Here is a 27,610-nt window from a genome sequence, read left to right as displayed (position 1 = left end):
ACAACAGTAATAGAGGCCCAGCAGAGGTGTATACCGCAAAGAAAGAAGGGTTCCACTAAATCCAGGAGGGTGCCCGCATGGCTAACCAGCCAAGTTAGAGAGGCTGTGAAGGGCAAGGAAGCTTCCTTCCGTAAATGGAAGTCTTGCCCTAATGAGAAGAATAAAAAGGAACATAAACTGTGGCAAAAGAAATGTAAGAAGGTGATACGGGAGGCCAAGCGAGACTATGAGGAACGCATGGCCAGCAACTTTAAGGGGAATAATAAAATCTTCTTCAAATATGTTAGAAGCAGGAAACCCGCCAGAGAAGCGGTTGGCCCTCTGGATGGTGAGGGAGGGAAAGGGGAGATAAAAGGAGACTTAGAGATGGCAGAGAAATTAAATGAGTTCTTTGCATCTGTCTTCACGGCAGAAGACCTCGGGCAGATACCGCTGCCCGAACGGCCCCTCCTGACCGAGGAGTTAAGTCAGATAGAGGTTAAAAGAGAAGATGTTTCAGACCTCATTGATAAATTAAAGATCAATAAGTCACCAGGCCCTGATGGCATCCACCCAAGAGTTATTAAGGAATTGAAGAATGAAGTTGCTGATCTCTTGACTAAGGTATGCAACTTGTCCCTCAAAACGGCCACGGTGCCAGAAGATTGGAGGATAGCAAATGTCACGCCTATCTTTAAAAAGGGAAAGAGGGGGGACCCGGGAAACTATAGGCCAGTCAGGCTAACATCCATACCGGGTAAGATGGTGGAATGCCTCATCAAAGATAGGATCTCAAAACACATAGACGAACAGGCCTTGCTGAGGGAGAGTCAGCCTGGCTTCTGTAAGGGTAAGTCTTGCCTCACGAACCTTATAGAATTCTTTGAAAAGGTCAGCAGGCATGTGGATGCGGGAGAACCCGTGGACATTATCTATCTGGACTTTCAGAAGGCGTTTGACACTGTCCCTCACCAAAGGCTATTGAAAAAAACTCCACAGTCAGGGAATTAGAGGACAGGTCCTCTCATGGATTGAGAATTGGTTGAGGCCAGGAAGCAGAGAGTGGGTGTCAATGGGCAATTTTCACAATGGAGAGAGGTGAAAATAATAATAATAATAATAATAAAACTTTATTTTTATCCCGCCCTTCTCCCTAACGGGACCCAGGGCGGCTAACAACATATTAAAAAAAAACAATAGAATTTAAAAACATTAATACAAACAGATAAAAACATTTAAAAACACACTACAGGGCCACAAAAACAGTAGTCAGATTAAAAGAGTAAAAGAGCAGATCACCGAGGAATCAAGCCTGTAAAACTAAAAGATGTATAAAAAAGTTAAGAAGGCCAGAAATCAGAAGGCTTGTTTAAACAACAGTGTTTTCAGGCCTCGCCGAAAGCTCTCAAGAGAGGGAGCCATTCTCAAGTCAAGGGGAAGGGAGTTCCATAATGTTGGTGCCACTACCGAGAAGGCCCTATTTCTTGCAGCCACCCCCCCGGACCATAAGCGGTGTGCCCCAAGGATCTGTCCTGGGATCGGTGCTTTTCAACCTCTTCATAAATGTCCCGGAGACAGGTTTGAGCAGTGAGGTGGCTAAGTTTGCAGACGACACCAAACTTTTCCGAGTGGTGAAGACCAGAAGTGATTGTGAGGAGCTCCAGAAGGATCTCTCCAGACTGGCAGAATGGGCAGCAAATTGGCAGATGCGCTTCAATGTCAGTAAGTGTAAAGTCATGCACATTGGGGCAAAACATCAAAACTTGACATATAGGCTGATGGGTTCTGAGCTATCTGTGACAGATCAGGAGAGAGATCTTGGGGTGGTGGTGGACAGGTCGATGAAAGTGTCGACCCAATGTGCGGTGGCAGTGAAGAAGGCCAGTTCTATGCTTGGGATCATTAGGAAGGGTATTGAGAACAAAACGGCTAGTATTATAATACCGTTGTACAAATTGATGGTAAGGCCACACCTGGAGTATTGTGTCCAGTTCTGGTCTCCACATCTCAAAAAAGACATAGTGGAAATGGAAAAGGTGCAAAAGAGAGCGACTAAGATGATTACGGGGCTGGGGCACCTTCCTTATGAGGAAAGGCTACGGCGTTTGGGCCTCTTCAGCCTAGAAAAGAGACGCCTGAGGGGGGACATGATTGAGACATACAAAATTATGCAGGGGATGGACAGAGTGGATAGGGAGATGCTCTTTACACTCTCACATAATACCAGAACCACGGGACATCCACTAAAATTGAGTGTTGGGCAGGTTAGAACAGACAAAAGAAAATATTTCTTTACTCAGCGTGTGGTCGGTCTGTGGAACTCCTTGCCACAGGATGTGGTGCTGGTGTCTAGCCTGGACGCCTTTAAAAGGGGATTGGACAACTTTCTGGAGGAAAAATCCATTATGGGTTACAAGCCATGATGTGTATGCGCAAGCTCCTTATTTTAAAAATGGGTTATGTCAGAATGCCAGGTGCAAGGGAGGGCACCAGGATGAGGTCTCTTGTTATCTGGTGTGCTCCCTGGGGCATTTGGTGGGCCGCTGTGAGATACAGGAAGCTGGACTAGATGGGCCTATGGCCTGATCCAGTGGGGCTGTTCTTATGTTCTTATGTAATGTGTCTGCCACTAAACAAATACATAGGGCAGTGGTACTCAAACATTTCTGGCCCGTGGCTCCCTTGACCCCCGTGGCTGTTGGCCATGACTCCCCATCATGTTCCTGAGGGCTGGATGTGACATCATTAAACAGGAAGTGGCCAGAAATATTAACTATATTAATATTAATTATATTAATCATATCATTAATTAAATGCAGATCTTAAAAATATATTATTAATACACAGCAATATACATACTTTATAAATGATCAGCTGCTGATCGCTGTTGGAGACAGGATGCTGGAGTAGGTAGATTTTGTCTGGTCCAGGAGGACTCTTTTTTTTTTAACTTTGTAAGCATACCAATAGAATTGTTTTATCAAATGAACTTTGTGAACACCCAGTCTGACCAACATTACACACACACACCCCTGTGGACCCCAGTCCAGCTTGTCATTTCTCCCATTCTCCTTGGATAGGATTGAACCCTTTATTAATTTAATGAAATTAAATTTTTCCAGCAGCTAGTGGGGAAAACAAAAATAGACCATGAAAATATATCAAAGCTGATAAGGGTTTGGTTAGGAGGCTGATTTGTCTCCTATACTAGGAGATGCACAGCTCAATCCTATGACTGTGTACTCAGAGGTAAGTCCCATTAGAGTCAATGGGACTTACTCCCAGGAAAGTGTGGATAGGATTGGGCTGGCAATCACTTCATCAATGGCTGATAAGTATTCCTTTCAAATAGCAAGATTCATCACTTTAAAAATACAATCTTTCCTCTTCAGTCAAACAACAAGATTTATAAATCACTTTAAAAACATTACCCTTTTTCTGCTCCTGGCCAAGTAAAGTGTGTGCTTGTCTCTCCCCTCCCCCTTTGCCAACTGCATGGAAGCAACTTTAAGAGCCCTGGTGACTGGTAAAATAGGAAGCGTTTTATTTGGGGAGGGGGAGGAAAGCAGGAAGGTTTGGAGATCAAAAGGGGAGAGTGGAAGAGGAAGGGGGTTGAAAAGAGAGCTTTCTTTGATGAGAAGCGATCCGAGGCTGGGAACTAGGAACCAACCAGACAAGGATCAACGCAGTGAACACAGAAGGCAGCAGCCTCGGAGAGGAGGGAGAAGAGGATGGGCAGCAGCAGCTACTCTCGCAGTCCCTCTTGGAGGGAGCAGCTGAGCAACCCCCATTTCTTCTGCTTAAAAAAACAACGAAGAAGATGGAGGGGCTTGCATTCTGCCCAGGAAAGGTGGTGTGACTGTATTGCTGCGAGAGGACATCCCGCGCCTCCCCTGTGCATTCAGGGAGCCACGCCTCACAGTTTGAATAACACTGAATAGGGAGTTTTACCTCATTTTCCCGTACAAAGTGGCATTATCCTCATAATGTTTAGTTTTGCCCTTCTGTAGATCAAGTACATATTCACCTTATTGGTTCACACTAAAGAATGTGGAGAGCAAAGCTATCATAAATTATGATTATGAAATGCCTGTTTTATTGCTGTATGTTTAGCATTTCCTGTAAAATACTATTTTATATTTTCAGTGTGTAATGCGTAAACTTAAAGTACCAATTGTGCAAGCTGACATGTTTTCTAACTTTAATCCATATTCTACATTGTTTCTCAGCACTTATGTTTTTAGGCCTCTATCTTTGCATTGATACACAGTTGGTCTTGATGATATTTAAGGTCGTCGTCGTCCCCATATAGTGGATTGTGTACAAAATCAGAAATAGCCTATGAGACAATCTCTTTTCTTCAGGAATGGTCTGTGTATAATCTGAATTTCACATTTTTGAACTATAGCACCTTTAGTACCAATTGTAGGCTGTCATACTGCCGGCTCTGCAACCCCAGCACTAGTGGTGGGTGTTGCAAATGTGCCTTAAGGCATGCTTGCACCATCAAGAGATGAAGCCGGATCTGTGTGGAAGCCTACACCACCCTGTTGATGTCGCAGATCGACCCCGGGTCGCCACTGGTGACTGGTTAAGTGCTGAGTGATGCAGGGGGTGGGAGAGAGCGGTATGGGGGAGGGGTGAGACTGGGGTGAGGCTCCCACCCCTCCACCCAATCCTATTCCCTGTATCAGGCTCAAAAGCGTGACATGGGGCTTCTCAAGTCTGTGCAATAGCTGGTGCTGACTCAAGAAGCCTCATTAAGCAAGCCAGGGCTTCACTCAGGGTAAGGGGATGAATGTTACCTTTCCCTAAGGAGACCTCCAGTCTGCTCAGATCCAACACGGGTCCCAGCAGTGGCCATTTGGAGCCACTATTTCTGTGCTGGATTGGAGTGGACTGCAAAACTCTGAGAAGTTTGACTGGGCAACATTCAGAAAGTTGGACCCGTTCCAGATCTGGACAAGTTTTAAGCTAATATTTAGTGTTTCATATTTTAAAATGTTAAATCCTATCCTATATGTTTTGCTAATCCAGCATTTTAAAATACATAGAAAATTCAACACTGTGGCACAAAGTTTTCCCTGCAAAAAAGCTGGATTATGTGGCACAATGCCCTGTATAGTCACTTAGATGCACTTGAATTTAATGAGTTTATCTTAAGGAGTTGTTCATTAGTCCCACAACAAATATTTAAGATAAATCCATGGATGTCAGTCATCATATTTAATCCAGTGTTAATTATTTAGGAATATTCATAGGGATGCAATTGGGATATACTTTCCTGAAATCTCTGATTTATTGCCCCTTGTGCATACTTCAGTGTGGCACAAATTATTTACATGACTGTGCAGCATAAGTTGTTTACAAGGCAAGGTCACTAATTATTGTTGTTAATATCTGAAATGCAAATTAAAGTCCTTGATTTGTATATTTGGTTGTACTGGTAAGCTTATATGCAAATATGTTTCATGAGAAGTGTTTTAAGTAAGATGTGCTCAAGACTGAAAATTCACATCAGGCTAAGTTTACAGGATTACCCCAGGTTTGGAGAATAACTGTGCAATTTTTATTATAAAGGGTATTTTTGTTAACTTGTTGCTTGAGCTAATTCACACCAGTACACAAAAAGTATTCATCATCATCATCATCATCATTATCATTATCATTATCATTATTATATAGGATTTCTATATATTTTTCAAAGGATTAGGGACATCTTTAGTTTGCACTGGAATAAACATTTACTGTCAAACTCAGAGGCGTAGCTAGGTCATTTGACACCCTGGGCCCATAAATTTTTGTCACCCCATACAACATAACTTATTAATTATATTATCAATTTATTTATTAATTATTAATTTATTAATTAATTCACATTTTTATACCACCCTCCTCTAAGCAGCTCAGGGTGGTGTACATGGTTTCTCCCCTTATTTTGTCCTCACAACAACCCTGTGGTGAGACAGAGAAAATGATAGTCATGAATGAAATGAATAATAATAATGACCAGAAAATAAATGCAGTGAATATTTCCCCACAAGCAATGGATGAAATTCTGCATCAAATGGTATATAACATGATGGTATTATTCTTAAAAGCCACGATTTCCAGAGTTTTGATCACGAGGGTGTCACACCCCCCCCCCAAGAATGTCTCATTGACCTTTTTTGAGTTAAGGCAGTGTTTCTCAAACTTTTAACACTAGTACCCACTTTTTTAGAATGACAATCTGTCATTCTCTGTTTCTCTATTTACTCTGTTAACTCTGTTTCACCAAGTGAATTTTCTCTGTAACCTGCCTGCAGTAACACCCCCCACAATAAATCAGTGAGATTTTCAGCCCTCCCCAGTGCCCACCTTACCAGCTCAAGCCTCTGTTTTATTCTTGGGGAGGGGGATGCTGCCTTCTGGAGCAGTTGTTGAGCTCCACTTTTATCGAATTGGCACCATGCAGCCAGCCTTGCATTCCCCTTTGCCTGGCTTGACCAGCAGCCAAGGCACATTTGCTTACTTGTGAGTAAACGCAACTATGTGGCTTGCTTTTGCTTTCCATAGGTCTCAATACATTCGCCTGCTTGGAGGGAGGGATTTCCTTCTTGAGTCATTTTGGGGGCAGCTTTCATTGGATAGGAACCATTCTGGTGTCTTTGGATTCCTCTCAGCCTGCCCTTTCCAATGGACTAAGGCAAGGTTGCCTACTCATGAGTAAATGTGTGATATGGCTCAGTGTCACTTTCCATAGGGCTCCATGAATTTTTTTGTTTCCAGTTTTTTGGCTATAACTTTTGATGGAAAGGATATAATTTCCTCTGGTTTTTTGCATTGCATTCAGCTGGAAATTCCACATCCAATGGTATATAATATGATGGGGTTACTCGTAACCTCCACAATGTTAGCAATGTTGGGTAATTTGTGGTGTCACCCCCCCAAGGCTGGTACTTAGGGCAGACCACCCCCACCCTTCGCTAGCTACGCCACTGGTCAAACTAAGGCCACAATCCTAATCAGGTCTTCTCAGAAGTAAGTCCTATTTTGTTCAATGGGACTTACTCTCAGGAAAGTGTGGTTAGAATCGCAGCCTAACTTACTCTTTTAGTGCTGCAGGTATCCATTCAGATGCTTTTTCACAGAGCAGTGAATGAATAATTTTGAGATTCTCTGTTGCTCTTCCTTCTGTGTAATGTGCCCTGAGAGGAGGTGTGACAACTTTCTGTTGATCCTTTAAGTACTGCTTTGCTGTGTTCTGTACAAGTCCATTTACCTGAGGGAAGGGATAGCAGTAGATATTTTGAACCAGTCACCAAAGAGCAGGGTGAACATGTGCCTTTGGGATTAAAATGAATCCCCTGCAAGATACAAGTAGCATCAAGGCTACTTGAAGGATTCAAGTTGTTGAAGCCCCTTTTAGATAAGCTCAGTATAAATAGATTTTAAATGATTTTTTTATTTTTCAAATCATTATATGAACAGCCCATTGTCATAGACACCTCCCCTTCTCATATGATAGGGTCCTTGCTGCTTCATATCTTAACAGAGGCACTAAGATGCTAGATTGCATTTTTTAAAATGCTGTTAAGTCTTTTATTGACACTTTCATGTACAATGTGGGTTTTTCCTTTCCCTTTGTCCATAATTGTTCTGTTTGCCCACTTTTTTCTACTAATCTATATCAAGTCTCACAGTTCTGCTCCCTTTGGAACATCCGTGGAAATGCTTCTTCCAAAGTGTCTTTCTAAAGTGCTGGAAGCAGGGTATCTTGCTATCCTTCCAGCTGACTCTGTCCCTCCTCTGTATCTCCTCTCCCACTCTCTGACTTGTCTTTTTTCACATTCGTTCATTCATGTGCTGCCCTCCATCCATTACTGGGGTACCCAAGGTGGCTTAGAAAAATTTATAACATAATAAAAACAAAGCTCAGAAAGCCAAGTCAGGGACAGTGCAGGTCACATTAACCCTAAAACATTTTAAAATCTGCAAAAACAGCAACCACTGGAGCAAACACAAAGACAAGAATAATAAATCATAGTGAAGCAAAAAAGAAGACATAATTACAACTGAGTAACAGCCCAATCCTAACCAAATTTCAGTGCTGATGAAATGACAATGCAGCCCCAAAGTAAGAGAACAAATGTTCCCTTAACTTGAATAGGCCTCTGTGACGCCCCCCCCCCCTCCCAAGCACAGAATGCAGTGCCTGCACTATTGGCACAACTGCATCAGCTCTGGAAAGATGATTAAAATTAGGCTGTAAGATGGCAGCAAAAGCATTGTTCTTCCTTCCTGAAACATAACTGGTAATGTAGGAAGTGCTTTGGTTCACCACAAAGTTTTGGCAAGTATTTGGAAGCAAAATAACAATGCTTATATGGTGATATTGCCCAAGCATTCACTTGAAATCTAATGGGTGTCTTATCTCATTTAATAAATGTAGTCCAGTTGGATTAGTCATTATCAAGATATCATGGACAGTGAAAAAAATGAAGCTTTACGTGATAATATCTGTTGCTATCCAAATATATTACCATGCTCTGAACTGAAATGAGATCTCCTATCACGTAATGGTTAGAAGCACATCACATGGTCATTGGCTTGTTCTAATCTGGATAGTTGAGAGCTATTTGTGCTGCTGCACGATTATTCTTAGGAAAGAGAGTTTGAACAGATGACGATAATCAGATGGTGCTTCTAAATTAAACCTGTTAAGCATACATGAAAATGAATCACCCTATTTGGAAACCGAATTTTTTCCTGTAATAGTTTTTATCAGAAAAAGGACAAATAGGCTGTTTTTGGATACTCTCTTCCTATACTTGGATCAGAACTTGAAAATGGAAAGAAAAGTGCATTGTGGGCATAAAAGAACACTTTTTTTGATAAAGGGACTGGAAAATGATCTGCTGGTGCCATTTGCAACAAGATCAATGTCATGCATGTACATTACTGGCTTACACAGCTGGATCAGACCAAAGCCTTGTTTAGTTCAGCATTCTGTTTCTTCTAAGAGCCAAGCAACACATCACATTAGTGGTTTTGCCCTGTACTTTCGTATTATGAGCATCAGCATTTATATGCTGTTCTTCAGTTTAAAAAAAGTTTTAAAAAACGTAGCAAAGGAATAAAAAAAATTGGTTCTCTGTCCCAAAGGTGCTCATAATCTTAAAAAAAAAAAATTACAGAAGACCCAGGGGGAGAGACCAGTAAGAATCACCAAGAGAGAAACTATGATAGAATATATAAGGACAGTTGCCCTCTTCCTACTCAGTATAAGACAGTCACCACTTTAAAAGGTGCCTCTTTCCCAACTTAGCAGGAACTTCACTGTGCCTGTGTGTGATCAGAATCCAAAGGAATTGTGGTGCATAGAGAGGCATTTAGCTAAAATTACGCCCGCCCATCCCCTACAACTGCTATTAACCCCAGAGACAGAAACCTCAATTGACATTATTTGAACACACACACACACACACACACACACACACACACACACACACACACACACACACACACACACAGAGAGAGAGAGAGAGCATGATGAAGATAGTCATCTTCCAGTTCATCAGTAACCTCCATCAGCAGGATAGTCAGCAGGACTATTGTAATATTTGCTGCTAGGAAGGGCTGATGTGTGGAATAAACCAACTTTATATGACCCCTGTGCAAGAGCTAATCATTGTGGTCACCCTGGGTTTCATTTTTTTCTGCTATTTTTCAGAACTGCACCTAGCCCTCCATGTACCCACTCCCAGAATACTTGTGTTCCCTTATTATTTCAGCATCATGTCTCCTTCAGAGAGAGAGAGAGAGAGAGAGAGAGAGAGATTACAGGTAGATTTTGGACTATTCCAAAATCCAAACATTTTTGTCCAAGACTTTTTTTCTATAGTGTGAACACTAGAAGGTCTTGTGCTCATTTCCATGTACAGTGCATGTACAGGCTATAAGTTCTCTGCTCTGCTCTGTGGCTGAACCTGTTGAAAAGTGTCAGAGGCTAGCAGATGCCCGTATGTGTAACAGTGAAAAGAGCAAGGGGAACCATTTCTCATTATATTTATGCAATTATTCCGAAATCCAGACACCTTCCCATCCCAAGCAGTCCAGATAATTATGCTTGACTAAAGTCAATTTAGTCAAGTGTTCGGTTTCCAGTGGGAACCAACTAGTGCTTCTGGGAAGGATACAATCAAGATCTGAAGGCAGTTATGATCCTGTTTCATAACTTCAGTGCAGTTTTTCAAAGCCTTTGGAGAAGTTATTGCTCTGAATACTGTGGTGATATGTGCCTATGTAGCTACCTTCCTTTTCACCCTGACTCTGTATACTTACTAACATTAGTTACCACTGGTGCCAATACAGACCCTGGTGTTGGATATTTGGGCAATATTTATAACAGTTATTTTCTTCCCCTGTAAAACCTGTTTATATCTATACTTGGCTTTCTGTTTTTATCAATGTCAATACATAGAGAACTTGTCACATTGACAAGGGGCTTTGTCAAACCTTTTTGAAAATTCAGGATTCACTGCCTACTGATTCCGTTTTCATGTTTGTTGACAATGTAAGATAATTCTTAAAGGTTAATGAGGCAAGGCATCTCTTTTGAAGAAACCGCCTTGGCAAGCCTTCGCTAGCAAGGATCTCTCTCTCTCTCTCTCTCTCTCTCATGTGTGTGTGATATATAGATGTTAGGCTGACAGGTTGGTAATTTCTTAGAAGTCCCATTGTCTTGGATCTTTAAAAACAAAATAAAATTGCCTTCAAGCTTTCTGCTAAGAGAGCTGATTATTGTGATAAATTACATATTTTAGTTAATAGTCCAGTACTTTCACATCTGAGTTCTTAACGAATTCTCCAGTGAACACATGCAGCCACATAAGTTCCATTTTAATTCATAAATTAGCTCTAAAATGTAATATTTTGTCACCTTTTTTTGATGCAGTGTTTTGGAAGCAATGTCTGAACACCAATGGTCCAGGTGAGGGAATTTCTCTAGTAGTTTCTGCATGGAAGTATGGTGCAAAAAAATCAGTTCAGCTTCTCTGAATCATCTGCCTTCCACTAGTACTCCAATCCCACTTTTGTCTTCTAACTGCCTCTCTAGCTGGTTTCCTGCTTTTGATTATATTTAAAGACTGTTATATTTGGTATACTATTTATGTTGTTTGTGTGCTATTTGTGCCCAACATTACTTTTTTTTTTTTAAATATCACAGCTTTTATGTAGGCCCCTGGATTTTGCTATTTCATCATACAGTCATCATTTTGGATTTGGTGATGCATTTTCTAATCTCTGGAATCCATTTTAACTGAGTCATGATTATCATGGTTTTAAATATCTTGGAAGTTTCCCAACCAGATTTGACTGTTCTGAGTGTTATTTTTCCCTAGCTTCCTTTTCACTAATCTTATTTTTGTAATATTTTTTTTTCCTTTTCAAATTAAATATAGCTGCCCTGAATTTCTGGATAATTTCCACTCACACGTGTTGTGAGTTTTAATAGCATTGTTGTTGCAACAATGAGTTTTCTAGCACTTTAACAATGGCCCACTCTCTATCCTGGGCATACGGCTCAGGATTAAATCAAGAGTTCTGTTGTTGTCTTTTTCCCCCTGTGGAGTCAGTTATAGGCTTCTTATTTTATGTGTATCAAATTCATATTCCTGTTGCTTTCTCTTCCATTTCTGGGCCTTGGATTTGTGATCCATTTCATCAACGTATCCCTGCTGCCTGGCTCTAGTGACCACTCAAATGAAGCAAATGATGTGGCAGTTAACCTTACGTGAACCTCGAAATGGAAAATATACAATAAAAGGAGCCAAATTATTTCACGTTCAAATACAGGATGTATTTCCTTATCAGATTAGGGAATGTTTGTGTTCACCAAGTTTATTAGATTAACAGGCATTGAAGAACAAAGGTGATTTGAAAAACGGGATCACTGGTGGGTAGGAAGGAAGAAAAGCCATAGCTGACAAATATGAACAGGTCAAGACTGCAATCCTATATGTACTTCAGAGTAAGTCCCATTGAACCTAGTGGTATTACTTCTGAGTAGACATACCTAGAATTTTTCTGTAAGGGGTCTTTTAGATAAGAGGGTTCTTCAAGGCTACTGACAATTTTGTGGTAGTCTTTACAGTGAAGGAAAACGTTTATATCCTAACAGCGCTCCGCACTAGAAGCAGAGGTGGACAGTTCTCTGTGACAAGAGAAGGATTTTGCTCATTCATTTATGTTTCTGTCTTGTGCTTGCTTCCCCCCCCCCCCACCAAAAAAAAGATTAATATTGCCCTGGAGACGGGCAGCCCACTCTAGCACGCCTGATGCCCAGGGCTGCAGCGGCACCAAAAATGGCTGCCGCTGCATACACGTCACAGGCAGCGCTGGCAGCTCCTTGGGAGAAGAGGATGAAAGTAGAATCCCCCTGGTAAGCCCTGCAGTGGGGCTACTCAATTCTATGCCGACCCTTGGGTTGGCATAGAATTTTGAGCCTCCGTGTTGGGCCGCCAGCCTGAAATGGAGGCTCAGCTCCAGAGGTCCCTCCTACCACCTGCCCTGTTCCCTTCCCAACGCACCTCCCCACCCTCTCTCTACTCTTCCCCACCTCCCCCCCCGGAAGTCTCCTCCTCGCCTCTCCCCACACCCCCACCTACCTCTCTACTGCCCAGCGGTCCACACGACTGCTGAGTGACGGAGCTCGGGTGCTCTCCCAGTGCCAGCCCAGCACCGTACCTTATGGAACATTTGCAACATTGTGCGCTGGCAGTGAGCCGGCATGCACTGTATAGGATTGGGCTCTAAGATTGTTCAACTACAGAAATCTGTTGCAAGGAAGCGAAGGCAGGCAAGAAATGGGTCTGTGTGTGGGCTCTTCAGTGGTTGCTGGTGGGACTCTATAAGGAGCAGCATGCTGGACTAGGTGGGCCTTTGCCTGATCCAGCAGACATGTCCTTCAATAGGATATGGGCACATTTCTTAGGAGCTTTGAAAAGAACTTCTCACCTCAATTCTTAACAATCAGGCTCTGAGAAACATTTGACATATTGAAAAAGCACAAACCATTTAACATCTTTGGTCCGCATGTGGAAAGGCAGTGCAATGACTGAATGTGAACATAACTTACTGTTTCCTACTTTTTCTTTCCAAATTTACATGGGAATAGTGAGGCAGTGAGAGTGCAATCCATCACCCCTCTGATAAGGAAGCAAGCCTCGCCTACTTCAGGTACATATACAGGCATTTCCACAACTTTGTGCTTCCTATCCAGGTGCACCATACACCTCAAATGGGACCCTCCCATTTCTTGTGTTTACTGTATTTTTTGTAAATACACTATTTACAAAAAAACACTATTTCTTGTGTTTAGGCTTCTAAAGGCGCAATCCTGAGGTGCCCATGGGCGGGTGCAAGTCCCTTGCGCCAGCCCAGGAGGGTTGTAAATGTGCTGTAAGGCACATTTGCGCCTCCTTGGGAGGAAGCCAGGCCAGCGCTCAGAGGTACGCTGCCCTGTGGAGCCCGACACAAGCCTCTGTGCCAGCTTCCTTGGCTTGGCTTGCATTGGCCCAGCTGGGCTGATGCAATCTTCAGGGGTGGGTGGGGAGAAGGTGGGAGGGAGGTGTTCCTGGGCAGGGGGAGAGCGGGCAGTGGGCAGCCCCCGGGGTGGGTGGAGGGACTGGGAGGCAGGGCTGGGATCCAGCACTTTTGCTAGATCCTGACCCTTGTTCCTGGGGAGTTTGGAGCGGTGTGAAGTCACTCTGCTCCACGTCAGGAGGTGGCACAAGTTCGAGGGGACCCATTGGAGCAAAGGCGTCCTGCCTGGAGGTAAGGGAAAAAGTTTCCCCTTGCCTCTGGCTGAGCTGCCTTGGGCCCCTATCCTGTGCTGGATACAGCACAAGCCTCTTGGCTTGCCTGTTCCAGTGCAGGGTAGGATTGTGCTCTAAATGTGATTACTTAGTGCATTTGTTTCCTGCTTTTAAATAAAGTATCTGAATGGTTTACAAAAAATTAACACAAAAATATTAAAGACGTCATCAGACATAGAAATAAATAATTACAATATAAAACAGAGTTAATAAAAGTATGCATGGGTTACTTTTAACTACTTAATTACTGAGTGAATGATTCATGGTTTTAAAAAATCTTTTTTCATTAATGTTTGCCCTTCAGTTGGATTATTTGCTCCATATTTTAATGTTTTATGTGTCACATGTGGATACTAATAGACACAAAGATACATTTTAATAATATTCAGTAGTGTATTGTTCACTTGGGAAGAGTATCAGCTGGGGAAAATATGAAGCCTTGTAACAGTTTCTTACCTGTTAATGGTTCAGACTATTTGATGAATCAGATGACTCATATTGCTGACCTCATTTTTTAGTCTTTCTCTAATGTCACAGGTAAGCACCTCATTGTGTTTTATTAATTGGTCTTTTTTTCTTTTTTTCTGTGCTAGCGCCAATGCTTGCCAAAGTGTTTGCATTCTAAGGACCAGTTCTTATGTAATCTGAGTGGTATAGTTGGTTATTACAACACTTGCTCAGTGGCATGTACATGTGCACAGAAACATGCATGTTTAAGGAATCTTTGACAGTTGGCTCATGGCGCATCTCAATGAATGCTGGCATTTATAAAAGTTGAGAGAGTCAGATATAGGTACACATAGAACATTATTAATTGAGGGTGCATTTCCAGTAAGAGTGAGAGGGAGAAATAATGCACGAAAATGCAAACAATTATTAAAAAATGATTCAGCTGCATGTAATCTGGGCCCTTTGTCATAAAATGGACCATGGATTTCAAAATACGTAGGAGAGGAAAAGCTGGAGGTGAGTCTAGAGGATTCTGAGAGGGAAGGGGGAAAAGGGGAAGGAAGTAGAGATGCAAAGTGGAGAGATGGAGTTTGAGAAATCCCCTGGATGGGAGGGGGTAGGAGGGGGAAAGCTAGAAATGCACAGTGGACGGATGTTAGTGTCCTGTGGAGATTTGCAGTTTAGCCAGGAGGCAAAGAGGGTTCTGATGAACAAAGGCTTAGGAAGAAATTGAGAGGAGCGAGAGATTAGGTGACTAAGCATTAAGAAAGCAGGAACTCAACATGAGGCACAGAAATGCAGCTTCAGCTTGACTTATAGCAGAGGTATCACTAGGGTTTGTGCCACCCCATGTGAGAACTCATTGCATCACCCCCAGATGGACTTCCTCCTGTACCAGGCCATACAGAATAAATTAAAATATCATACACACAACCTTAATGCAGCAGCATCACTAGGGTTGGTGTAACCCCCATTAAGTTTATTTATTTTAATATATAACAGTACAGCGAAACCAACAATACAGTGAAACCAACAAAAACCAGTGGCCAATTTGATGACACTCACACAACTGGTTCTAGTATTAGCACTGATACTTGGAAATGAGAGCTGACTTATACTAACACATCATTGATTCCCTGCTGTCATAATAACACCTCTTTGGCTCTTGGAACATTCATTCTCATTAGTCAGTTTTCAGTTAAACTTTTTGTTACATAAGGCAGTTGTGTTTTCCTCTTCTGGTTATTTTGCCCATAACCTTTGATAGAATACAGATATTTAAACACAGTTTCTTTTATTGCATTTTGCATAAAATTCCACATCGAATGATATATAACATGATGGCATTATTTCAAAATACCAAGATTTCAAAATTTTGGGTAATAGTAGTGTCACCCCCCCAAGTGCCTTCTCCAGTGTGGTTCACGCCCTCTGCATGCTCCTAGCGATGCCACCGACTTACAGTAATAAAGGAGCAGTTTCTGAAATTTGGTAAAAGTGTTCTAATGAGCCAGTCAGCAATATATTTACTGTGTTAGTAGTATGTTTGGACAGACATTGATTGGGGGATTCTATGATACCCTTATTACTATGAGCCATCCTTTATGAAGGACCATCAATTTATTTAGTGATTCATAGAATTATACATTACAAACAAAATAGGTCCTTGCCCTGAGGAACTTCCAATATACTGTAAATTGCTGACAGTGGGGTTGAAAATGGGATGAAGATGCAAGGGAAAGCTAAGATGTTGCAAGCTATGGGGGATGACCAAATGCAGGTCCACTTGTGTTTTGTTTTATTTGAGGATGAAGACTGAGGTGTTGAGTCAGTGTTCTGAGAAAATGTGGGTTCAGAGAATAGATAGGAAGCAAGATAAATAGGTGGCATGATATCATTCTTTTTCAGTGATACTTTTGTGCCATGTGTAGTTTTTAGAAATTACAGTGTAGCTGAGTTTGAAACAGGAAGAATAGCTTTCTCATCAACTTGTATTTAAGATGATGTATTTAGCATGGCAACACATTACCATGCTAAAATGTCTCTAAGGACTGCTGACTTACAGCCCAATCCTAAACCACCCGTTGTGCCAGGACTGCCACAGAGCCGAAATGGCTGCCACAGCATCTTGTGCATCTTATGCACAACAGGGCTGCCACCAGTGGCTCTCCAGGGGAAGGGGACTTTCTTCCCCTTCCCCCAGTAAGGGAAGTAGTCCCGCAGCCTTTGGGCTGCTGTAGAATCAAGAGCCTCTGTTTAGGGTCGTGCAGCCCAACACTGAGCTCATGTCCTAGTGGAGCAGAGCTCCACTGGTCCCACCTTCTTCCCACCCCATTCCCTCCTCCGGCATGCCTCCTCCCCACCCTCCCCCTGCCTCCCCCCGCCTCCCCCCACCCCAGAACACCTCCACCCAGACCCCTACACTGCCCGGCCGTTCGGGTGACCACAGAGTGGCATATCACCAGGGTTGCACCGGTGCTACCCCAACATCAACAACCGGCATGCACTGTATAGGATTGGGCCATTAGAAATGAATTGCCCTCTGTTCTTACATACTCCTGTAATCTCTGAGTTCTGTGGTTAATCTATTCCATTTTGTAATTTTTTTTGCCTTTTTAATAGTATTCTCTTAAAAGTAAGCATTTGTAAAGCACTTCTGAACATTCAAACAATTTCACATGTATCTCTTTGATTCCTCACAACTCTATATTATTATGTTATATATTATATTAAAATTATTTATATTCTTATTTATACCCATACTGCAACTGGGAAGCTGAAACTGAGAGTGGCTTTCCTAAGGCCCCCTGCTCAGTTCATGGCAGAATTGTGATTTAAACTGGGGAAGTTTTGATTCACAGCTCTGACTGTTAGCTCCTATGCTATATACAAACTCTTCGTTCATATTTGGCAATTTTTAATTCTACCAGTTTTTTAAAAGGAAAATGAAAGGTGACATTTTCATTATGAACTGTAACATATTCCAATAGCCGGGGAAATGGAAATGCATGACAACACTAGTAGCCTTTTTAAACTTATAATCAGGAAGGTACTTTTTTTTAAAAGCAATAGTTTGATTAAAAAAAAGCTGCTAATAGTAAGCCTTGTAAAGTGCAGTGGATTTCAATAGTGCAGCTGATTGGCTGATTACAGGTTGACAGATTTTTCTAAAGCTCAGAGAAGAACAAAAATAATTGCACTTGAGATGCTCATCTCGTTTTTTTAAAAGTTTTTAGTATAGCACTATATTTGATACAGTGGCATCATTTTTGTGTTAACTTTGACAGGACTGATAGCTGTTACTTGAAATAAACAAGATCCTTTCTTATGATAAACTAGGAGAAGGGAGAGGGCAATTCTACCTTTTCCTCTGTAATGCACGCTACTTGTTTAAGGGCGCAGTTCTACCCTGAGCTGAAACAGACAAGCCAAGAGACTTGCGCTGTGTCCAGCACAGGATTGTGACCAGAAGCGGCTTAGCCAGAGGCAAGGGAAAACTTTTCCCCTTACATCCAGGTAAGGGCTGCTGGCCCCCATGGGTCTCCTCGGACGTGTGCCACCTCCTGAGGTGGCATAAGTCTGAGGAGAGCGGAGCGGCTTGAAGCCATTCCGTTCTCCTCAGGAACAGGGGTTCGGATCCAGCATGACTGCCAGATCCCTGCTCTGCCTCCCATTCCCTGCCTGCCCACCCCTGGGGCCGCCCACAGCCTGCCCTCCCTCCCGCCAACCCCCCACCTACCTTTGCTGCTTGCATCGGCTTGGCACGGAAGCCGCCACAGAGGCTGGAGTCAACCTCCATGTGTCGGCGCATCTGGATGCGCCGATGCAGCTTCCTCCTAAGGAGGCACATTTGCGACCCTCCCAGGCCAGTGCAAGAGACTTGCGTTGGCCCAAGGTGCAGTTTGGATTGCATCCTAATACACGTAATTTTTTTTTAACTATTGGGGTGTGTTAAATAATATGATCTGTTCATCCTGTCTGAAGTGGTACAGTGAAAAAGTCTGTCACCATGGTAATAGTTTGTTCTGGGTAATGATGGATGTAATAATGATTCAAAAAAACTAACATTTAATCATTCCTGTAAACTCTGAATTGCTGATTTGTTTTTGTATCATAGAAATTATAAAACATTGTGAGACGGTGAAGCAATTTTGTTGGTGGTGTTATTCTTTGGTCCGGTAGGGTTTTTTTCAGATCAATACTTTGTGAGCAATCTAATATGTAATGAATTAAATTATGAAATACAATCAGAAGGAAATAGCATTGCCATAGTCATACGCTAAATGTGATCTAAGAGCACACATTCAAAACTGCCTTCTTCTGAATACAGGTGTGCACCGCTTAACAACCATTTGCTTAACAACAGGCCACATATATGATGGTGTTCAAAGCATAATAAAGATGCTCTTAATGAGGCAATCATAATCTGCAGCAGAGTGTGTGCTTACACAACAGAGAGGCTCGTAACACAAAAAAGAGGCAATCTATCTCTAGCAGTCTGTGCAGCCAGCGTCTGTTTACACAACAAAGGCAATAGGTTGGACTGAATGTTCACTTAATGACATAATCACATAACGACAGGGATAGGAGAAATATCCCCAATGTTAAGTGGCACACACCTGTAGTTACTCTATAATGCTCTATAATACTCTTTGTATTACAGTTACTCTATAATAAAGCTCTTTGCCAATCAAAGTAGTTAAAGGGTTTAAATTAAAGGGTATAAGTAGTTCCCACGCTTACCATGGAGTACTTTATTATGTTTTCTGTGCAGGGCTGGCCCATCTATGAGGCTAACTGAGGTAATCACCTCAGACAACTAATTAGCAGAGGGCACCTACCTGCATCCACCCATGCATCTCTCCACTGTGGCTCCTTCTCCTCCAGCTCTCTGGATTGGAAAAGGAATGGAGGTGGGTGGAGCAAAAGAAGGAAGGGCAGAGAGGAGGAAAGTGATGGGCTAGTATGTTTCACCCACTACTCTCCTCTTCACACTTCCTCTTCTGCTCTGTCTGCCTCTTCCCTTTCCAGTCCAGGGATTGGGACAGCCATTTTCAACCAGCAAATGGTTTGCAGGTGTGCTGCGGGAGTTTGGGGGAGTGTCATTTATTAGTAGGGCCATTGGGGGATGTGAGCCTCCCACAAGCAGCATGGTGCACCTTGTCAATTGTCAAAAGACTGATGGTGTGTTATGAGACAAAAAAGGTTAAAAATCACTGGATTGGGAGGAGCAGAAGCTGACATATCACCAGGTGAGGTGAAGGACAATATTTGACACACCACCTCAAGAACCAGCAAGTCCTGATCCAGACATTGTTCTGTGTTCATTGTCTTTGTGTTCATATAGGGTTTCCTTTATTGCTTTTATGACTCCTCCTTTCTATCAGAGTCATTTCTCCTTATTGCTGCTTCCATAGGAGAATTACTAAGGAGGACAACTTGTGAAATATATTCTTTTCAGTGCCTTTTTAAAATTTCTTTTTCTTTTTCTTTTTAAAAGGGTCCATCTTGCTGGAAAGACGTTCTGGTTCCAGACAGAATAACTGGGGTTTGCCAGTCCCAAAACTGTAATGGCGAAGTTGCGGTAAGAGATTGTCAAAATATGACTAGAAAGTAACGATGCAAGTTTCTGACAGAAATTAATCATAAGGACTCAATTGCCTTAGACTGTGTATTTTAACAGAGTACTGATTGATGAAGGTCATGAACTCAGAAAAATATAACATCATCATTTTAGAAATGACACTGAAGTGAAATCTTCTGAAGTGAGAATCTAAATTTTCACATATATGTGAGTGTTCTTAGTGCATTTCAGTGCTGCTTCAGAATGCTTGCATTACCACTATGGCATAAAAATGACCTCTGGCAAAATAAGATTACTGCCTTTTTGAACAGCTGAATGCTGCAGAGAGTCCTTTCAGCACAATGGTATGATTGAAAGTTAGTTCTTTCCTGCACAAATGCTACTGCTACTGCTTGTCGTTAGTATCCTTTCCCTGATTTTGCCACTGATTATTACCTAAAGCAATATTTGAGATTAATGCTCAGGAGTTGACTTGAGCAAAACATCTGAGGAATTTTAAGGAAAGCTAAAAGAGTATCAGTAAGACTACCGGCACTTATCAGAAGTGTGGTGCTCATGTAGTTCCTGACCTGGGACTCTGAGGTGCTGACTTGCCTGGTTGTTCTGTTGCTGCCACCAGTCCCTAGCTTATCAGGGCTCTGCTCTCTGTGAGGCCTTAAAGGAGTTGGGACTCTTCCCCTCTAGATTCTCAACCCCTGAGGCTGATGGGAGTAAACCCCATTGAAGACCAAAGGACTTCTAAGTTGACATGTGTACACTTGCGTTGTGATTCTGGCTTCCGCCCAGTAACCTGGCACTTCGCTGTCTGCCATAAATTAATAAGGAACAAAACAAAGTCAGTGCAGCTTCTCTGATAAAATTGGGTTTATTTACTAGGATAATATTGATAGCAGCATATCTCTCAAGTAATTCAGCAATGCAATCCAACAGTAATAGACCTCTGTGATATAACATTTCTTCCTCCAACATCCCACACAGAATGGCTAGGAACCAGTCCTCATAAACTCTTTAGGGCTACATAATCTCTTTCCATTAACCCATTGGGAGCAAAATTCAAACAAGACTGCCCTTCCTGCCTTTTTTTAAATATAAGGATTTTAGGGGGAAATTCATATTTGGATTTCTGGCCATTCTGACCATGGCAAGGAGGCTTCACACATTCCTATTCCTAATAGTGGTAGTAAAAGTGGAATGTCTGTGCTGACAGCAATGCTGTCTTTGAGTAATCGGTGTTCATTCTCCTGGATTGTATGTCATTTTTACATACAAAAATTTTGTGTGGGTAATGGCCACAATCAAACAGCATTTGGCATCATTAAGTGCATTGATTCCATGAGCCGATGAGTGTCTAACTGTTGAATTGGCCTCTGTGTTGGCCATTATTTTTGCTACCACTAAGTGCCAAAATAAATAATGGATGCTATTGTACATGCACAATTTTTTTAAAATTATACTATTAACATTTATACTGGGACAAGTAAAGTTTGAAGGAATCTTGAAAAATAAGCCAACATTTTTCCAAGGAACATTTTTAGCTCAAATTTAGGGGATGGGGGAAGGCAACCTTGAGCTGTGCTTGTCTCTTCTCACTTTTCATCACATATTTGATCACTCTGCTGCTAGGCGCTGCTCCTGTTCCTGTTTTTCAAAGTCCCTTCCATTTCCTCATCTTCAGGCAGGAAGCATTTCCTCATTCTCCTACCTTCATGGCAGGGTGACCAGATGTCATAACCGCAAAAGAGGATATGGCACCCCAAAATGTAGGACATCCAAGAAAAATGTAGTTCATGACAACATAAAAGCTAAAAAAACCTTTTAAAAAAGGCCTTTTTACAAGTGCCGCTGTCTAGGGAGGTACATGAGGCGGCGGCAAGAAATAGGGCCTTCTCAGTAGTGGCACCAACGTTATGGAACTCCCTTCCCCTTGACTTAAGATTGGCTCCCTCTCTTGAGACCTTTTGGCGAGGCCTGAAGACCCTTCTGTTTAAATAAGCCTTCTGAGTTCTCGGCCTTTTTAACATCTTTTTAACATCTTTTAATATTTTTTACAGGCCTGATTCTTTTATGATTTGCTGCTGCTCTATGCTCTTTTTACCTATTTTTTTATCTGACTGCTGTTTTTATGACATGCGTAAATATATTTTTATTTGTTTTAAATTATGTTTTTTAATCTGTTGTAAGCCGCCTTGAGTCCCTTCGGGGAGAAAGGTGGGGTAAAAATAAAGTTATTATTATTATTTAAAGTTATTTTTAAAAAAACTCATATATTGATTTCATGTGGTTAATTTAAATACTATATTACTTACTATTAAATTTAAAACTACATTACATATAATTGAGGCTAAAAAAGAGAGCATGTCCTGGAAAAAGAGGATGTCTGGTCATCCTGCTTCATGGGGTTCTCCTGAATTGAAATTAAATGAGAGCAGGTCTGGAAAGCTATGTCCTCACTGCATTGCTTTCTCAATCCTTGTCACAGAAATTTTCTTCATATTATATTCATAATAAAATATGTTTAGGGTTTGTTTTTCCAAATTCTCTCCGTACAAGAACTTCATTATTAGGTATCAGTTTGGATCACTATTGAACAATTGGTTGAAACTGGGTGTAAAATATTGTGTGTGTGTGTGTGTGTTGTGAGAATTTGGAAATACGTACAAACCCTAAGCATAACGAGATATGAACATTGCATTGGGGAAAAAAATATCTGGAAAGAATGGAGAAGACACCAAAGTGAAGACAGGGAGCACTATGTCCTGCTCTTGATCTCATTTCAGTTTACTTTAGATTGATAGAGCGAGGATGAGAAAAAAAGCAGTGTAGGGGAAGAAACTGAAGGGAAAAATACAGTGCAGGAGAGTCAACACCAGCTATATCACGGTGTAGTACAATAATTTGAGCCCCTTCCCTAAAAATTATCCAAAAGGGCCTCCATGTGTTAACAAATTTGGCAAGATCATTTCAGCATTGTGCTACTTTTCTTAACATTTATCCCAGCAATTTCACAAAGTTTTCCAGAGTGTTAAATAATTCACATTCTGTAACCAGATCTGTAATATATTTGCCAAGGCACTACTAATGGACAATATCACCACATAAGAGCTTTCACAGAGTTCAAAGTAATGTCCATGTACATGTCAGGGATGATGGCTTCATTTTTACCTCTAGGCTGCCTTTTCTGTTTTACTTTTACGAGATCCCCACAAGCAGTCTAATGGGTCTTTGCTCCCAGTGTTGTGATGTATTCATCAGCATACATCATCCCCTAACCTTGTATACATTTACAGCTTCCTCTCTCATTATCCCCAAAGTGTTTGCCTTTAAAATGTGGCATGGCACCCTATGTAATTAAAGCAGACAAAATCAATTTGAGTAAAACTTCATAGCAAATGCTCTTGAAAACAGACCATGATCATTGATGGGATTTATAAGTACTTTAAAAAGAATTAAGAGTTGTGTTTGCTCTCTCTGGAAATAAAACACTTCAGAATACTTTGTCTCTTTACCCTGTTCCAGAAGACTGATTACTATGGTGGAATGAAACCAGTTAGCTTGCCAGTGCCTTTTCCCTTGGCATTTTAGTCTTTTCTAGGAGAAATACCTTCTCCAAGATAATCCTTTATTATATGATGTGATTCTAAGTTTAATCTATGATTATAAATAGATACAACCAGGATATTTCCCAGCCCTGGAAATGAACTTTGTCCTGATACTCAAAATCCAATTGCCTCTGCAAATCGCCTCTGCAATAGCTACCTTTATCTTGTGGGATTTTGACTGAATATTATGATGGTATGTTTGTTTAATCTTTGTCCTGAGCACTTCAATCAAATGTTGATGATGGCATTGTAAATATCCAGAATGCAATCTTAATGTGGATAGGGTGATTAGTTTTAGTTCTAAACTTCTTGTAAAATTGTATAGGCCTAACCATTAGAGATGTTAGTGCAGCAAAACTTCAGCATGGATTTTAAATTTTCTGCTCAAGCAAAATTTGCAAGAATTTTGAGGGATGAGGAACAGTGGTTGGCAACCTTCAGTCTCGAAAGACTATGGTATAAGCCTACAGCACCCAGTATTCCCAGGCGGTCTCCCATCCAAGTACTAACCAGGCCTGACCCTGCTTAGCTTCCGAGATCAGACAAGATCGGGCATGTGCAGGGAGTTTTGATTAGCCCAGGGAGATGTATGGAGACAGGGCCACACACCCCAAAATTTCTTCCAAGTTTCACATAAAGGAACTTTTCAAACATAACTTGGCTATTTCTGCTCAGGCTGCCACTTGAGGAATTTTGAGGGAAGCACTGAACAAAAGTAGCAATAAGATGATTGTGCATTCTTGGGGGAGATGTTGTACATCTCTACTTGCCAATTAAATTAATATTGCTGATTCAGACCCATTCTATGAGGCCATATTTGTAATGAAGCTATGAATGTAATTTGTAAATAAAGCCTGTTATTCAGAGGCACTTAAAAAAAAATTCTTTAGGGCTAATGCTTCCTGCAGTGCTGTGCATGCAGAGCCCATTTGATCCACTCAGAAGACAATCCTGTGTTTGTCTATTCAGACATAAGTCCCTTTATTGTCAATGTGGCTTACTCCCAGGAAAGTGTGTGTAGAATTGCAGCTTCACTCATATCTCTTGTCTAATATATCAATTATTTATAACAAAGATAACCTTTATGCAGTGCCTTGCAGTCAGTGTAAATCTTTATCTTAGCCTTGTCCTAGTCAAGATTAAGGATTTCAAGGAAGAAGGCAGAATTCCCCTCTTTCCAGTAGCTTTTGCAACTTGTCTTTTTCAGTATTTAAGGGCCCAATCCTACCCAACTTTCCAACGCTGTTGTAGCTGCAATGCAGCCCCAGGATAAAGGAATAAACATTCCCTTATCTTGAGGAGACCTCTGTGGCTGTCCCTCCACTGCAGGATGCAGCACGCACTCCATTGCTATGGCTACATCAGCACTGGAAATTTAGATAGGACTGAGCCCTAAGCAGCTGTATCAAAAGGCACAGCTTGCGTTCAGAATCATTTGGTTTGGAGAGCCAATCCTATCAAATTTTGCAGTGCCGGTGCAACTGTGCTAATGGGGCATGCACTGCATCCTGTGGTGGAGAGGCACTCACAGAGACCTCCTCAAGGTGTGGGAACATTTGTTCCCTTACCTAGGGGCTGCATTGCGGCTGCACTGGTGCTAGAAAGTTGGATAGGATTGGGCCCTCTGGCTATAGAAGCAAGGAGTTGAACTAAGCAGGGTTACAAGTTCTGATGTACCTATGGTTGCCCCAAAAACATTCCTGTTACCCTATTCTGTTTATTGGATCATTTATAATTGTTGGCTCCAATCCAACAGAGTACACATGGAGCAGATGGAGATGTGTAACTCTTTTGAAATGATGAAATTCCACCTATCAGATATTCAGCAGAGAAGGAGAATCAGGTGAAGACTGCATTCTGCTCCTTGCTCAGACTTCCTGACAACTAATCCATTTTCAGACACACACCCCTGCGGATACCAAAAACCACAGTGCTATGCGTCTGTCCCCTCCTGAAGGCTTTCTGAAGTCTGCATACGTCCACCTGTGGCCTCTGCAGTCCCGTTTTAAAGGCATAAAAATGTCACATCCGGTTTTTGGCCTGTAGGAGGCATTCTGAAGCCTGCAGAGACCATGGGTGAACATGCACAGCCTCTGCAGGCTTCAGAAATCCCTCCACAGGGAACCAGAGCAGAGCTCCAGTCCCCTTTAGAGAGTTAAGGTTGAACCAAGTCTGGCTCAACACGAGTCCAGGGGATCCACGTTGAGCCAGATCTGTGGATGAAAAATCCATGGTTAAATAGGCTCAAACCATATTTTAAGAACTCTGGCTGTTAGATCCGAGTGGTGCATGCAACCTCAATGGACGCATGTGATTTCCCTCCAGTTGGGGATACTCTCACAGAAGCCTCACATGTTTGGTCTTGGCTATCTTGTGGCCATTTTGTTTTGTGACCAGTTAGGAGGGATAATGAAGATGAAGAAATCTGATGTGTTTTCAATGAACATGTTTTTTTAATCAGAAAAATAAGAACAGTAAATACAAACAATGAGAACTGATTTCTTCAGGATGCTTCAGTAAAGCATTACATTAAGTTTATCCCCCTAATCTGATGGTAGAAAGAGTCTTTGGAATATTACATGGTAAAACGGGGGGCTTTATCATGTTAGAAGTAGGAGGAGGATACATTAGGACAGATTTTTTCAACTGGTGGCTTCCTTGACCTACTGGGTCATTGGCTGCCACTCCCCATTAGGGCCACAGTCTTATGCACTGTTTAGGGCAGCAGTTTTATTGAGAGAATTTGGTGGCTTCCCTGGCTGGTTTCCGCAGCTCCCTGAGGAGCCACAGCTCACAGTTTTGGAACCAGTGCATTAGGAGTTGCGTATTCATGTACAGTGTTAAAAGTAATGTTCGGTGCAATCCTAAGCATGCTTAGAAGTACATCCCACTGTGCTCAGTGTGGCTTACTCCCAGGTAAGTGCCCTTAAAGAGGAATTGGATGAACATTATGTTCAAATACACTGAAGATTATGAGAAATTGAATCAAAACACAGTAGAAAAGTTATGTGGGCAGAAGTAAAGGGACATAAATGTATGTGCCAGTAAAGAATGGCACATAAATGTATTCTTTGGTCAAGATTGTAAGGCAGCGGTGCTGAGAAATCTTTTAGAAATGATTTTGGAAAGGTGTAAGCACCCACGATAATGAGTCTTAACAGACCAAAGATGAAATAAAATTGTCAAAAGATGATATGAGAGGATAAAATTAAGACTGCTAAAAATAGGAATATGTACATGTATGACAGGAAGATTGGGGTATTTAGCAGCAGCAGCAATTCAAAATCACATCACCATCTTAGAAGCCTTCATTCCTGAGAATACAATGGAATAAAAAGTACACGAGTGAACAACTGGAATTCTGTCAAAACATTTGGTAGAAAAGGCTATACAATCACTGTCTGCTATACAACTCAGACCACTGCTGAGCTGTAGCATTAGCTATGCAGGTAGAAAGGATCACACACTAGAAGTAGGTTGTGATTTTTACATTTATTTTTACATTTTCTGAGGCTTGGGGAGCCCTGAGGAGCCTACGGAGTCATTATGTAAATAAAAGACAGCCCCTGGTCCCCCTCCCTGACAGTGGCCTGATCCTGGGGATTGCATCATTCCATTGCCCCCTCCCTGCCCCTTAAAGGTGTAAAGGCAGAGGGACTCAGGCTGGGGCATCGCAACATTCCAGTTTGAGAACCTCTGGCCTAGTTGATTATTTGTGCAGCCACAGCTTTTACGTGATGAAGGCCTGATCTCTAAGACTTGGGCATTCTTTTCTAGTCTTTAAGTTCCAAGGTGGCTTGTTGGAGTCAGAATGAAATGCAGTAAAGACCTGGAAACTATTTTTTCCCCTGAACAAATAGATATCATGGCATCTTTCAGGATACAGAACGGACTTGTCCTTTTATGAAAGCTTGAGCACTGTGTAGCTCGGTTCATGTCATCGGCTTGCATATGAGCAAAACCCAGTGTGCTAGAATTCTTGCACCAACGTTATTCCACTATTATTAAGTATTTTCGTATACTTAATAAATATTAAATATTAAGTATAGTTAACATTAAATAGTAAGCATATGTAATTATATTTAAGTATATTTATATATGGATTTTCAACAAAAAATTATGAAAGCAGATTACAT

At 41.6% G+C, this 27,610-nt stretch overlaps 1 protein-coding gene across 3 annotated transcripts in view; it reads left to right on the top strand.

Annotated features, from left to right (window-relative positions):
• PRKN (parkin RBR E3 ubiquitin protein ligase) overlaps window positions 1–27,610 on the top strand; it is an 862,188-nt gene that overhangs the window by 422,131 nt on the left and 412,447 nt on the right. For all 3 annotated transcript variants that reach the window (XM_066616280.1, XM_066616288.1, XM_066616297.1), the window contains one exon: window positions 19,792–19,875. In XM_066616280.1, coding sequence (XP_066472377.1) covers window positions 19,792–19,875 — 84 coding nt within the window. The remainder of the gene's footprint in view (window positions 1–19,791; window positions 19,876–27,610) is intronic.

This window comes from Tiliqua scincoides, chromosome 1 (assembly GCF_035046505.1).
Source record: "Tiliqua scincoides isolate rTilSci1 chromosome 1, rTilSci1.hap2, whole genome shotgun sequence".
Lineage (NCBI taxonomy): Eukaryota > Metazoa > Chordata > Lepidosauria > Squamata > Scincidae > Tiliqua > Tiliqua scincoides.
Note: the sequence above shows the minus strand (reverse complement) of the source record. Positions and strands in the feature narration are given on the sequence as shown.